At 43.5% G+C, this 13,952-nt stretch overlaps 1 protein-coding gene across 4 annotated transcripts in view; it reads right to left on the bottom strand.

The window, feature by feature from the left end:
- Positions 1-1,191: 1,191 nt before the first annotated feature.
- SPMIP6 (sperm microtubule inner protein 6) overlaps positions 1,192-13,952 on the bottom strand; it is a 189,310-nt gene continuing 176,549 nt past the window's right edge. Inside the window, exon 15 of one of the 4 annotated variants that reach the window (XM_069215898.1) lies at positions 1,192-1,452. In XM_069215898.1, the coding sequence (XP_069071999.1) occupies positions 1,350-1,452 (103 nt within the window). In that variant the 3' untranslated portion in view covers positions 1,192-1,349. The remainder of the gene's footprint in view (positions 1,453-13,952) is intronic. The other 3 variants (XM_069215670.1, XM_069215752.1, XM_069215825.1) reach the window with 3 other exon arrangements.

The raw sequence follows: 13,952 nt of genomic DNA, 5'->3' as shown, positions 1-13,952 counted from the left end.
TTAAGAAACTGCCTGAGGCTGGAAGGCTCAGACGAGTTGCTCATTGTCTTGTCGAGGCCTACAGAGCCCTCTTTAGAGGCCAGGAGCCAGGGGGGCCCAGAGAGACACTGTCGCATTCTCACGTGTACTTCTACCATGTTATCGAAAGGCCAGGGACCTCATTGGATTTGCTATAACTTCATCTCCACCCTGTGAGGGTCCCTTGAGCTCTTGGATTTGGTGCTGAAAGGGTGCATTATGAGGTTAAAACACAAAGGGCCAGATTTACATGGCCCTTGCACCTCTTTGCACCACTCTATCGTCATTTTTGTTATGCTAATGCGGCCATTCCCCAGCTCCTTTTTTAAAAGTGGCGCAATGCTTACATTGCGCCACTTTGTAACCCCTTGTGCCACATTATGCCTGCACCAGGCATAATGTATGCAAGGGGGGCGTTCCACGGTTAGGAGGCCCAGAAAAATGGTGCAGTGAAATTTACTAGATTTCACTGCATAATTTTTTCCGTAACTTTTAACGCCTGCACAGGACAGGCATTAAATTGACAGACCCATAGTAACCAATGTGCTTCCCTAGTGATTTGCTGCACTACCGCTGTTATTTATGGTGCTAATGCTGCAAAGCGCCATAATAGCGTCAGAAATTATGACGCTATTGTAGAAACGACCGCCATGGTGCGCCATATTGTAAATTGTTGTTAGGCGGGGCAGGGGCGACGCAAGAAAAGTGATGCATTGGCGTCGATCCCCCACTTTTCTGTAAATCTGGGCCTAAATGTGTACCTCCTCCTGGATGGCTAGTGCTTAGCGCATTCCTCAAGTGCCTCTTTGCCTCTGCGACTGCATCTGTAATATGGCATTCACTCATTTTCATGGGGTAATGCTAATGTGCAATGAGGGAATTTTCACTTCGCACTGCACTGACGCCAACCTTATGCAACACAAATTAAAGAAGGACTCTCACAAAAGCCTGCAACCTTTTCTGCAATTCTAAAGGGGCCAAGGATTATGCATAACTGGTGTAAATTCCAGTTACACTCCAGAGAACCTTTGATAATACAAGTACAAGTACACATACCCTCACAACAAAGGAAGGGGGTCAAACATTTTGTTTTATTTGTAAAAAGCGGGGGTTGTTGCCTGTTTTCCAAAAATTTATTCAACCTCACGATGTTGGGACTGGGACCAATGCAAAGTAACTAGAACGTTGGCTCATTAAAAAAATATTAAAATAAAGGACATTTTGGAAAAAAAGATTTGTAGGCGGAGCCCTCTGGCAGAATACTCAGGTCTCAGAAAAAAAAACACCACACACGTTGAAGGGGTGCTCACAACTGCATTTAATTAAACAATCTAACAGCGAATATGCACAGACTCTGATACAAACTCAGGATCTATGATGTAGTAGTTTCTCTGAGGGGTGTTGACTTCCTTGAAGGTCCCTGTGTCCCACCTTCTGCAAAAAAAAAAAAAAAAAAAAAAAAATATATATATATATATATATATATATATATATATATATATTGTTTTAATGTTTCATGTTTCATTCTTTTATTTACAGTTTTAAGCATTTTGCTTTTCAAATCAGACATGTAAGATTGTTTTGTGAAGCCTGAGTCTACATAGTGGAGCAGGGCCCATGAAGACTGGTTTCAAAGTTTAAAAAACAGAAAATAGTTCTGCAATGAAAGAGGGAACACAATAGAACATCAAGTGCAGTCTAATAGTATTAGCATTAATAATAAACAGAACATGCTTGCTTTAAAGCTTACAAATAAATGAGCACAAGGCCCTGAAAAGTACAGGGCTTGAAAATAATGACCCTTCTGATGGGTTTGTTTCAAATTACTTCTATTTCCATGCTTATCTTGGATATACTTTATGTTAGCCTTTAATAGCATAATAAATGGGAAGTGTCAGGTACGCATGCCTAGCTCGAGTAAACATCAGTCACTAGTGCTCACAATCTAGGTCTTTTCAAAAGCACAGAATTCACCTTGAAATCTGAACACTCACCCAGAGAATATCCCATTTGTAGTGAGTGCTGTGAGCATATAACATATGAAGTTGAAATCATTTGATGTTAGAATTACATGGGATCTACTACAGTGCAAGGGTGGGACATGTGTGTAACAAGACCTGGTTAGCTGTGTGACTTTGTGAAAGTCTACAAACTTGTGAAATTGTGAGCGTACACAAATTTCTCTCTAACTTGTTTCCACCCTGGAAATAGTCAGAGATTTGGTCTTGAAAAGGGCTAGTATACCTTTCTTTTTAGGTCTTGGCTTGAGACCTAGAAGAGACGTGCTGTATATTCTTTATGGGCTTCAGCCCGCCCATAGGCTTCCCATATGCTGGCTCCATCGTCGCTCTTATATTCTTTCTTCCCATCTGTCCATGGCATGCATGCGTCATGCCTTCACCTGTGTTTAGCCCTGCCCGAGAGCATGGACAAATTGCTCCTATCCATCCAGTGGTCTAATTTTAGGAACTGTTTTAGGAACAACCTTTTTCTTTTTTAATAACACTTCACACAAGCCGATCGTGTTTTCACTCACTTCAGATCCGTTTCTGTAAACAGGCCTGTAAATCTTCTACTCATCTCATCACATTTGCTGTGCATTCAAAGACTGAGGTCAAATGTCAGACACTGTTTTCCGAGGGCACCTGTTCATTTTCTTTCTCTGCCTTCAAAGTGAGAGGCATAATTGCAAAAGGTCAGGGCGTTCATCTTTTTTCATGTGACTGTTGTGTTTGCAATCAAAAACATGAGCTTTTACACCTTCAGCTTAACAGAGAAACTTAGTGCCCATCGGCTGCTGAGACTTGCCAGGCGTGCCTACTTTTATGGTGGGTTAATTTCTAATGAATACTGTTTGGTTTAGTGGGCTAGTGCCCATGGTTAGTAACATGGTATGGTGCTTGGCTCATGCAGTGTGATCAACTAGTGGCATTTTGCGTCCTATGTTTAGCACCACAAACCCAACTCGGATTAGTGACAGCCCAGTTTTCATCAATGTTTATGCTGTACGGAGTATTCGTCCTTAAAGTGAAAGCTCTCATTGCACGTACTGAGGGACCAAATTTACTCTTTTCACTGATATCAAATGCCTACAACCTAAATTACTTGTAGTTTATTTAATATGCTGATCATTAAAAGCCGAGTCACGGACTGGCACATTTTTAAAACAAGTGCCGTTAACAACAGAACTATTTTGTGACTAATAGAGTCACGTGTTTTCTTTCTGCAAGGGAGGTGCCTAAAAGTGCAGCTAGCCCCATGTTAGCTCATCTTTTTGAAGTTGTGTTGCAGACATGTTTTAACAAATGAGGGTGTGTGTTTGGTTCAATAAAGAAATACATCACATTGATAGATGCTTCGATATCTCCCTTGTTTCCAAGACTAATAAACTATTAACGTGTTTAAATATACAGATATGAACATACATACGTGTACATTAATAGATGCCTGCATAGTTTGTTAATGTTGTCATTTACTTTAAAGTAATATTTCATAAATGCAGAACGTTTATTGAATCGTTCCATTATATTTAGGGACCTGCAGATTTAAATCGGAAACTCAGAAAGCTTGCCTGAAGCATCACACACGCACCAGCATCTTGGAAGACAGCACACGTATCGCATCTGCTGTGAAAACCTGTGTTTGTCAACCTAGCTTCTGTTAGAACTCGTGCTACTGGGGTGGGTACTGGGCACTTCTTACTTACCGCAATGCAAAGCAACAAGACCTTTGGCAGCTTGCACCACACAAAAATCAAATTATTATTTTCATTCTTATTGTAGTAGATTGTACCTAGTGCCTTCTTATCGACCTTATTTATACAGTGCATTATTGCACTCAGTTTCATCACATATTGGCCGAAATGAAATCCGCCTGTTGGCCTAAGAGCTCCTATAACTTCTTCCTACCAGCGTGATATTTCCATCCAAGTTCCAGTTCCAGTTCAGACCTATTGGCTTTGCCAATGCTTGTTATGATGGGAATGGGATGTGAACTCCCCAAACGTCACAGAGGAGAGGGCGGTGGGGTTTATGCACATAAAAAATGCTTGCTATGTGAACAAAGAGAAGAAATGCACTATTTCAGAGGGAGTATGCCTTTATCCAGTGAAGAAGTGCACACTGTGCACAAACATCACGTAACGCACAGATTGCAGCTTTCCAGATGTAACATCTATGATTTTTGTAACTAGAAAAAAAGTTGTAATTCTGTACCCATGTCCAGGAGTACTTTTACAAGTGCAGATTTTTGATCAAAGCTTTCAACCATTTTTTAACTTCAAATAAGAATGCATTTAACATCTTACTTGTTCTAATAGTATCTGCTATTTAATATACCTCTGGTGGGGGTTAAGAAAGCTAGGGGGGGGGTGTTTCAACCATCCCATAAAAAATACTTGGGCCCCCTAAATGAACCTGGCACCAGGCATGTTCTGGTGAAAACTGTGCACTTGACGGTGTATCTATGAGGGGTCTGGATGAATGGTGATGCCAACTGCCAGGGGGCACTTTGTTCTTCAAGGTAGGATTACTCAGCAGTTCAATTTTCGGACAAATATTTCTGGTTGTCTGCATTACAGCTCTATGTTCTCCTTTGTGGTTATGTCCCTTAGACCTGCAGAGACTTATGAGCTCTGGAAGGGCTTAGCTCACACAACACATGTGCCATGGAAAGTGAAGAGAAGGGGGATAGATACAGGTAGGCTATAATAATATGCTGGGACACAATAAGCTGGTCAGCCTTTTTTATAATGAAAATGTGTGAGTGTGAAAATATATTGTGTTTATAGTGTCATAGGTTTAGGTGTGTGCAGATGATATTAATGTGGCTTTGTCTTGATATTGACAATTTTATTTGTAATTCTGGCTTCCGCCTTTAACCACACAGTCCCCCTCTCTATTTATAGTCAGGAGAAGCACTGTGTTTACACCGGTTGAGACTTCACTAGCTCTAGCGGCATAAACCATTAACTGATACCCCACCTGCAACAGGGCCGCCATGTACATATGATGGTCGCCAACACTATTCAGGGATGGATGATATCACTCATTTCCCTAAGCAGGACTGCCAGGCGAGGTTAGGCAGTTTCTTGTAGGAAAAACGCACAACAGTCCCCATACTCAGTCATTGATTTGTTTGTTTTCAATGAATAAACTCCTGGTTTGGGAATTTGTTTCTTGAAAAAAAAACCTAAGGGGGCATATTTAAGAGCCTATTGCCTGATTGTGCCACATTAGCGTCATTTCTTTTTACGCTAATGTGCCCAACGAGGCCAAACTTGTAATGCCAGATTTACAAAGTGGTGCAATACATGCATTGCGCCACTTTGTAACCCCTTGCGCCACATTATGGCTGCACCAGGCACAATGTATGCAAGGGTGGCGTTCCCCCATTAGGGGGGCCGAAAAAATGACACAAAGAAATCTAGATGATTTATTTGCGTAATTTTTTTCGTCATTTTTAAAGCCTGCTCAGAGCAGACGTTAAAAGGGGGCAAGTCATTGCTTTCAATGGCCCCTATGTACTGTTCAGAGTTAGCGCCAAAATGTTGGTGGTAACCTTGAACAGTCCATCAATAGCGTCAAAAATTCTGATGCTATTGCCCCCTACCCTGCGCCATGTGTGCGCCATATTTTAAATATGGCGCACACATGGTGGCGGTGGGGGGACGATAAGAGGCGCAAGGAAAGTGGCGCAGCACTAGGTGCAGCACCACTTTTCTTAAATCTGCCCCTAACTTTGCCAAATGGCCCCAACAAACATGGCATCAGCTCAGCTGAAGGCACAGAGATCCCTCTCCCCTCTCCCCACCTGCTGGGAAATTATGAAATATGGAGGGCGCTCCTCTGCAACATGACCAGAGACAACAGGCTTAATGGACCTTATTGGCTGAGGGGCCAGGCCACCAAGGACTAATTTATCCCATCTAACTTGATGTTGCTCCGTTCCTATTCCAGAAAAAACGTGCAGCCCTCAGAAACATTCAGGTATGAAGTGCCAAAGACAAAATCGAACATTTACATTACTTTTGGCAGGAAGAAGTGGACTGTAACTGTATCTCACCATCCTTTACATTCCTGAACATTCATTAAGCACACCGATAGGCAGGGGGAAATCTCGAAACATGAGGGGCCCCCCTCCAAAGTACCTTGAGGGGTCCCCTCCCGCCTGGACCCGTTGAGGAGCCTGCCACCCGTGCACAGTGTACTGTACTGAGGGGGGCCTCTGGAGCTTGTGGAAGGGGGCGGCACCGTGGGGGCTGCGGTGGCCTTTGTTACACCACTGGGAAATCTAACAATACGTCTCAACATGGCTGCCACAAGCCGACATTATTGGTACTTCTCAGTTGGGCGGTTAACATTTTAACAGGACTGCAACTGGATTACTCTGCAGGATTGATATGCTTTGAAGGGACAAGTGCTTCTCACCAGGCACAGTTACATAATTTTTTTTCATCAGGATTTGTTCTTTTCCTTCTTAAATCACAATCTAAGCAAGGTTGCATTGCTTTTAACAGCACCGCACCATAATTTCTCAGTTGGTTTGCTGTAGATGGAAAAGTACCTCCATTTCCCACCAGGACAGCTAGGGGGTCATTCTGACCCTGGCGGTCATGGACCGCCAGGGCCAACGACCGCGGAAGCACCGCCAACAGGCTGGCGGTGCTTCCATGGGCATTCTGACCGCAGCGGTACAGCCGCGGTCAGAAACGGGAAACCGGCGGTGTCCCGCCGGTTTCCCGCTGCCCCTGGGAATCCTCCACGGCGGCGCTGCAAGCAGCGCCGCCATGGGGATTCCGACCCCCTTCCCGCCAGCCTGGTTCTGGCGGTTTCCACCGCCAGAACCTGGCTGGCGGGAACGGGTGTCGTGGGGCCCCTGGGGGCCCCTGCAGTGCCCATGCCAATGGCATGGGCACTGCAGGGGCCCCCTAACAGGGCCCCACATAGATTTTCAGTGTCTGCGTGGCAGACACTGAAAATCGCGACGGGTGCAACTGCACCCGTCGCACCCCTTCCACTCCGCCGGCTCCATTCGGAGCCGGCATCCTCGTAGAAGGGGGTTTCCCGCTGGGCGGGCGGGCGGCCTTCTGGCGGTCGCCCGCCAGCCCAGCGGGAAACTCAGAATGACCGCCGCGGTCTTTCGACCGCGGTACGGTCTCCTGGCGGTTCCCGCCAGGCCGGCAGCATCCGCCGCCGGCGGGGGTCAGAATGACCCCCCTAATCTTTTAATAAGAGGGTGGTACAAAGTATGGGAAGAAAAAAGGCTGCAGAAGGGTCCCTGTGTCACACCCCTATCCCTACTTTGAAATTTACTTCTATAGACTATATGCTTGAGAGGGCGATAGGGGTAGTGAGTACAGAGATTGCCCTCTCAGAAAGAAGGATGTAGTTAAATGGAGATTCTCCTCTTCCTTCTCTAGTCTCACAACCCCTACAACACCCACAACCTTTCCCAGAGGCCAGCATAGATCTGGACCTAGCTGGCACCTCATCCCAGGGCACATATTTTAGTCTCACATCAAAATCTCATCCTCAGGCCGAGGCCCCAGTAAGAGTTTCCAGCGTGGAGAATGACAATCATTCACCTGATTGCACCAGTCCCCTGGCCCCTAAGTCCAAATGGATAATACGCCAGGAACAAACTAGTAAGAAAACTAAGACCACTAAGGTCATGAACTTGCATTATTTAACCACTCAAGATGCCCATCAGATACAATTTTGCAGTGCGACCTGCACCCTCAGCCACTTCCGACCGCAATAAATGAGGGTCTTCAAGAACCCTCATCCCAGTACATGTCTATGTTGTTAGAGAGCTACATAGACAGATCTAGAGAAGTATAAAGGGCAAGCTGGCTCCCCTAGTAGCGCTCCTCGAAGCCTTGGATATCAAAGTAGAGTCCATTAAGAGCCCTCCTCCCCTAGCAGAAGGAAATAGATCTTCCTCCACCACTATGCTGTTTACACCAACCTGCACAGGCTAGGCCAAATCCTTCCTCTCCATTGCGAACGCCTTGTCAGCCTGAACCTACAACTTGCCAGTGAGCAGCAGACTTAGCAGGTAATGCATAAAGGTGAGCCCAGGGAAATATAAAGGGGCAGCAGATGGAAAGAAAGGGCATGTTTAGTACAAATAGCCATCTAGGTAGCCATCCAAACATTCATGTAGAGCCCCGGCCAAATACCCCCAAATGCCCCCACTGTGGACTGCCTACCTGATTGTGCTCAAGAATGTTCCTGAGATAACCCCTAGTCTAAGTGAAGACCCACAGGCCTTGAAAAATAAATCTGTTTACTGGAGAAAATCAAATGCAAGATGGTCCCAGGAATTGGCCCAGTAAGTTATATCAGTTAGAAGAGCCCCCTGGCTAGGCAAACATCCTAAAGACTGCCCTGGGGACTGTGTACTAGTTAACCTCAAGGCCCTGATTTTAGTAGAATTGCTTCTACATCAATTAAGCTCAATGACGTCCCCTCTAAGCCAAATTAAAGCACTTCCACTAGGGTATTTCTATAGACCAGTTGATGTGCCCACCTTTAAAAGGAATACACCCCGACCTGAAGATCCCATCAACAACCATGGTCAAACAACGTTCAATATAGCCACAAAAAATCCTTTGAACATATTTCAACTCTGGATGCTGAAGACTGACGGTGTGTGAAAATGTTATGTGGGGGCACCAGTACATCCCTTAGGGGGGGAATCACCAGGATGACTCTGGTTTGATTAGCACATTAAATCTAGTACCATTAAACTGGGGACTCATTGCCATGTAGTGGATCCCTTTCCCCATATGAATTATGCTACAGATGCATCTGACGTACAACCAAACACAGGATGTCAGCTGGATGCTCGTCATCTGGATCCTTATCCTGATTATGCCTTAACATCCATTGCCAACTTGACACCATCACAGGTGACATGCAACAATTTTGCATCTCTGCTTTTTCCAATACGTACATGCCACAGCTAGTTGGCTTTGAACTCTTATCCATCTCGTATTGGCCAAAGCTTCAACTTATCATACAATCAGAATTCTTTTTTGGAACATTGCTGGTATTAGGTCCATAGAGCTCACTGATGATGTATGTATCTTCCAAGAGACGTGGGCAACTGAACCCCTGTTTAAATCTGGCTATACTACATATTATGCTAAAGCATTACCACCTGCTCGAGGCAGGGCATCAGTGGGTCTCTTGATTTGGGTCAAAATTGAATTAAACTTATGAATCAAAATTTTAAATGTCAACTAGTCTGATATTTTGGGGCTAAGAACTTATTTCCCACAGGGGACTTGCATGTACTTGTTTAATGTCTATTGCAGACCTAGAGGCAGAAGAGAAATATCACCTATTTTAAACTTCTTGCAACGTTCTGTTAGCTGGAATAATTCCAAGGACATGGTTGTTATAGATGGAGACTTTAGCATGGACGTCAAACTGATATAGGGATATGATTTAGTAGCACAGGAAGAGGATAAGAGCTGGAGTATTCCTTTCCTCAGCTCAAGATCCTATGTCCTGAGCTTGGAGGCTGCCATGCAAGTTATCTGTTTCACAACATTAAACAGGCTGAGGGCATGTAATGGTAGATTCGTACCATGTGGGAAAGATTGCAGGATTTTGAAGTGGATAAAGAGAGGAGAGCGACCACTATCCCTTATATCTTACTCTCCTGGGTTGTCATTCCAACAACTACCCGGCCCCTGCTGCACCACAAATAATGCCAATAATGGCAAACACTCGTAGGTCCATAAAGCGTCCCTCAATTGTGGGGAATGCGGAGACTGTGACAGAGATATATGATGTATTTATGAAGGTCCTACCCAGCTAAATAGCTTGGAAAATCATGAGATTTCTATTACTGATATTCAAGCAGTACTGGTAGCATCTTTAACACCGATGTTGACCCAACCTCTAAAAAAGAAACCTCTAATTGGGTGCATAGTGCAGATAGTAATCCATGGTATACAAAGGACTGTAGGCTGGGAAAGAAAGTACTGGTGAATGCCCTAAAAACAAAAATCCCCCTGAGATTCGTATAACCGGGGACTTGTATAAGAAAACAATAAGAAGTGCAAGGGCCAGGTGGAAGGATGCCAGGAGGAGCGATCTGTTAATGGCTGCCAGGTCTGGAGAAGATCTGTCATTCTGGAAAATAGCTGCCCATGGGAGCAGGAGCTCCATTTTACAAATAGATTGTCACCTGAGTCCTGGGGCTTGGGTAGACCACATCACTAAGATGTATGATTGCGCCACAATCAACTTAATTACACCAGCTGGTCCCCCCATTAATTTAACTTCTCCAGACCTTCACTTCACACTTGAGGAAACCAAGACAGCTATCACTGCAATTTAAATAGGTAAGTCCCCCAGGACCAGACAAAATCCCCGGTGAGTTACTTCGCTATAACCTGTTAGTCTGGGCCCCATATGTTAACTGCTCGAACAATGCAATAGCTGAAGGAGCTCCAATTCCTGACACATGGAAGGGGGCGGAGATTATTCCCATCTATAAAAAGGAGGATTGGGGTAGTCCTGGTAATTACAGGCCAATAAGCATTTTGGATACTCTCCAAAAGGTTTACACGAGGCAGCGTTAAACAAATTCAACAACTGTATTGAATGATTCAGAGATTCTAACCCCCTATCAAGCTGGATTTAGACCCAAAGTCAGCACTATGGACTAAGTACTGAGGCTGCTTCTTATATTTTGGAAGCGTACAAGGCTTAGAGAAGGCCATTTGTAAATAGCCTTTGTTGACCTCAGAGCAGCCTTTGACTTGGTCCCCTAGGAGCTCCTATGGGTAACCATTAAAAACCCTAGAGGTACCTGACAACCTCCTAAGCCAACTAGTTAAACTCCATCAGAATAATTATGTCCAAAATGCAATGGGTTCCTCAGGGACAACTAACAGACCAGATCCCAAGACGCAGAGGGGTGAGACAAGGGTATGTGCTGGCCGCCATCCTTTTTTTCTTATTTGTTAATGATGTTATTCAGGCCCTCCGAAAAGGAAATATAGATTCATCCAAATTTGATGGGGATAGTGTCCCCGCTTTACTATTTGCAGATGACACCCTTATAATCTCACAGACCGCTATGGTGTTACAGCAGATCCTGCTTAACTTTAATTTCTTCGGTGGGGCCAGGGGTGTGAGATTAATGTTTCAAAAACCAAATTCCTGGTAGTTTGATCCCACAGATCATTTAAAAACATTCTAGCCATAGGAAAAGAGAAACTGGAGCAAGTCTTTAGATTTGAATATTTGGTCATTATGCTAGATAGCAGGGACTCGTGGTACCCCACATCCAGCAGAGAAGGGCTGTGCTTCAATATCAGGCCTCACTTATCCATAAAAAACATCACAGGACAACCTCAAGAGCCTAGTCCTGGCCAGAGAGTTGTACAAATTAAAAGCCCAATCAGCTGCCTTACTCACTCTTAGTGAAAACAAATTAGTACAATTGCTCCTCCATCTCCCCAAGAGCACCCCTTTAATACCTATGTTTCTTGAAATGACACTCAAACGAGTGGGAGATATTGCCCAGCTAAGGCCCTTAATATACTGGGTGAGGATTTGGACCACAGAGGAGCTTAAGCCTTACCGCAATGCAGTACTCTCCTGTGGTTTAGGCATGTCCAATCCTGGAAAGAAAAACTTGGTTTTGGTTCTTTCTGGAGGGACCCCACATCAATGACCTATGACTCAAAGAAACAGTTAAAAACCTGCCACTGGGCTTAAATTCAAGCCAGTCATTCCCATTCTTCCGCCTTAGGGAGAATGACAAATTAATTTCTTATTTTAAAAGACACTCCTTCATACAGGCATCCTAAGATATTTCCCAACAGCAATTGTCCAAAACGTGATATTTGAAGTGGAATGCTGGCAGGAGCACTGACTTTAATGATCTCTGTACAATGCGCTCCTTTACAACTAAAGATACCATAAGTCAAGTTTTATTTTTCTGAACTGCATATAAAAAGCCAGAAGAAAATGTATTCACCCACTCTGCAACCATTTAGCTATTAGGTGGCACATCGAGGCCCTAGGTGTACTCAAGGACGCCACAACTATTATATAGAGGCTTCGTTTAACAAATATTTATTAGGGTTAATAAGGAAAGAAAAAGGTCAAAACCTTTAAGTTTGGCGAGTAGGCTGATTAGCAAGGCACGCGGAGCTTTATCAAGCATATTGGTTCCCCTTTTAGACTGATTGATCAATTAAGAAAGGAATGAGTTATGCTGTTGTTTAGTAAACTGTGCTAGGAGTTGGTGCACTTTCCCCAATTTGCAATCTGGTTTCTCATAAGCACTTATAACCGCTTTGTGGAAACATGCCTATAAAACAAACAGTGGGCTTGCTAGATAGTATTTGGCTATTATTATGGCACTAGACAGTTTATATTAGTTTTTAACTTTTGTTTTATCTGATTTGAAAGTTTATGCAATATAATTCGCTATTTCGCATAAAATGGATGTGAGATGTTATAACTGCTATAATGGACTTTGAACCTTTTGTTTGGACTTCGGGCTCAAGTGTTCCATCCAAAGGTTGGACTATTTTATGAAAAGAAACGTTTTATTATCTGTATGTTTTATGGAATGACATTTTTCTGAAATAAACATGTTACTGCTGCTACTAAGACAGTATCAGTACTACTTTATAAGGAGTGCAGCTCATTTCAGCATGGCTCCAGTACTGTTAATGTGACAGTAACAGGAATAGCGTGAGTGATAAGTGTGGCAGTAGCGCCGCGCAAACTTGGTGCAAACTCGAATACCATCTACCATCCTCTGGGATTGGCTTTTATCTCGAACTGAGGCAAAAATCATGAATTCAGCAATATATAAATGACAGCAAAGCAGAATTTGCCCCGCAGAAACGACAGAGAATGGTAATTTTGCAACCATGAAGGTTTATTAACAAACTAGTAAAGTTGCAATCTCAAATGAAATCAATTCATCTTAAATCAATAATCACCTGAAATACAGCATGTATGAATATAATCAGGGCAATTCAAAGCAGCAAATGCAAGTATGCGTCCTTAAAGGCAGCATATACGAAGTAAGAAACAATTCCGATCCCATAGAGGGGAACTCCATAAGGCTAAGCTAAGGTTGTGGGTAAGTCAGAAAATTTGATGCAACTGGTGTCTGCAAATATAGCATTGAAAGTAAAACCAAATGAAAGTTCCAATCAAGTAAAGTAGCTGCTCTAGAAAGTACATCTATGAGCAGACATGTAAGGATCATTTGGTCCAAGAGTGGGAAGGTAAGGGAGGTCCATCTGCAAAGGTGGACAGGGGCAAGTTTTTCAGCAAACCAACTAAACTCCGCAGTTAAACCATTAAAATCAAATTGATACATTGAATAGGTTTCCACTGAGTACGAACCAACCAAAAATCAGTGTTTCTGCCATACTTAGTGTCGTCCTTCTTCTCATGGATAATACAGTGCCAAATTCTTCCATCATCACGACCTTCACGATATCTCAAAAAGCTGTATTCACTTCCCAAGCCTCCCTTCCCCATGCCACATTATTATGTCTTTTTTGCACAAGTTTGCTCTGTCTGTGCAAAGGTTCCACCTCATTAGTAACACTTTAACATTGAAACACCACAATAGGCAATTGAAAGGCGAGCAGTCAACTTTTGAGTAGGTTCTTCCACTACATGGCAACACGTGTCACAGTGTGTTTTTAGTGATGTTTGGTCTATTCGAGATAGAAACAAAATTATTTGTGGTAGTCACCACAGATAATGGACCATAAGGCAAATGCGGAAAATCCATAATTATGCATAAAATACTAGAGCCGCAGAATTGCATAATTCCAGTGGCCCCGTTTATAAGGTGTTTGTATAGCATGAACCGCTGCAAGGCAGGAGCACAGCACAGGATTAATATGCACAGTATTCCTACAACTCCCATGA

Source organism: Pleurodeles waltl, chromosome 1_1, assembly GCF_031143425.1.
Source record: "Pleurodeles waltl isolate 20211129_DDA chromosome 1_1, aPleWal1.hap1.20221129, whole genome shotgun sequence".
NCBI lineage: Eukaryota > Metazoa > Chordata > Amphibia > Caudata > Salamandridae > Pleurodeles > Pleurodeles waltl.
The sequence above is the reverse complement of the archived record's forward strand: the minus strand, read 5'-3'. Positions and strand labels throughout refer to the sequence as shown.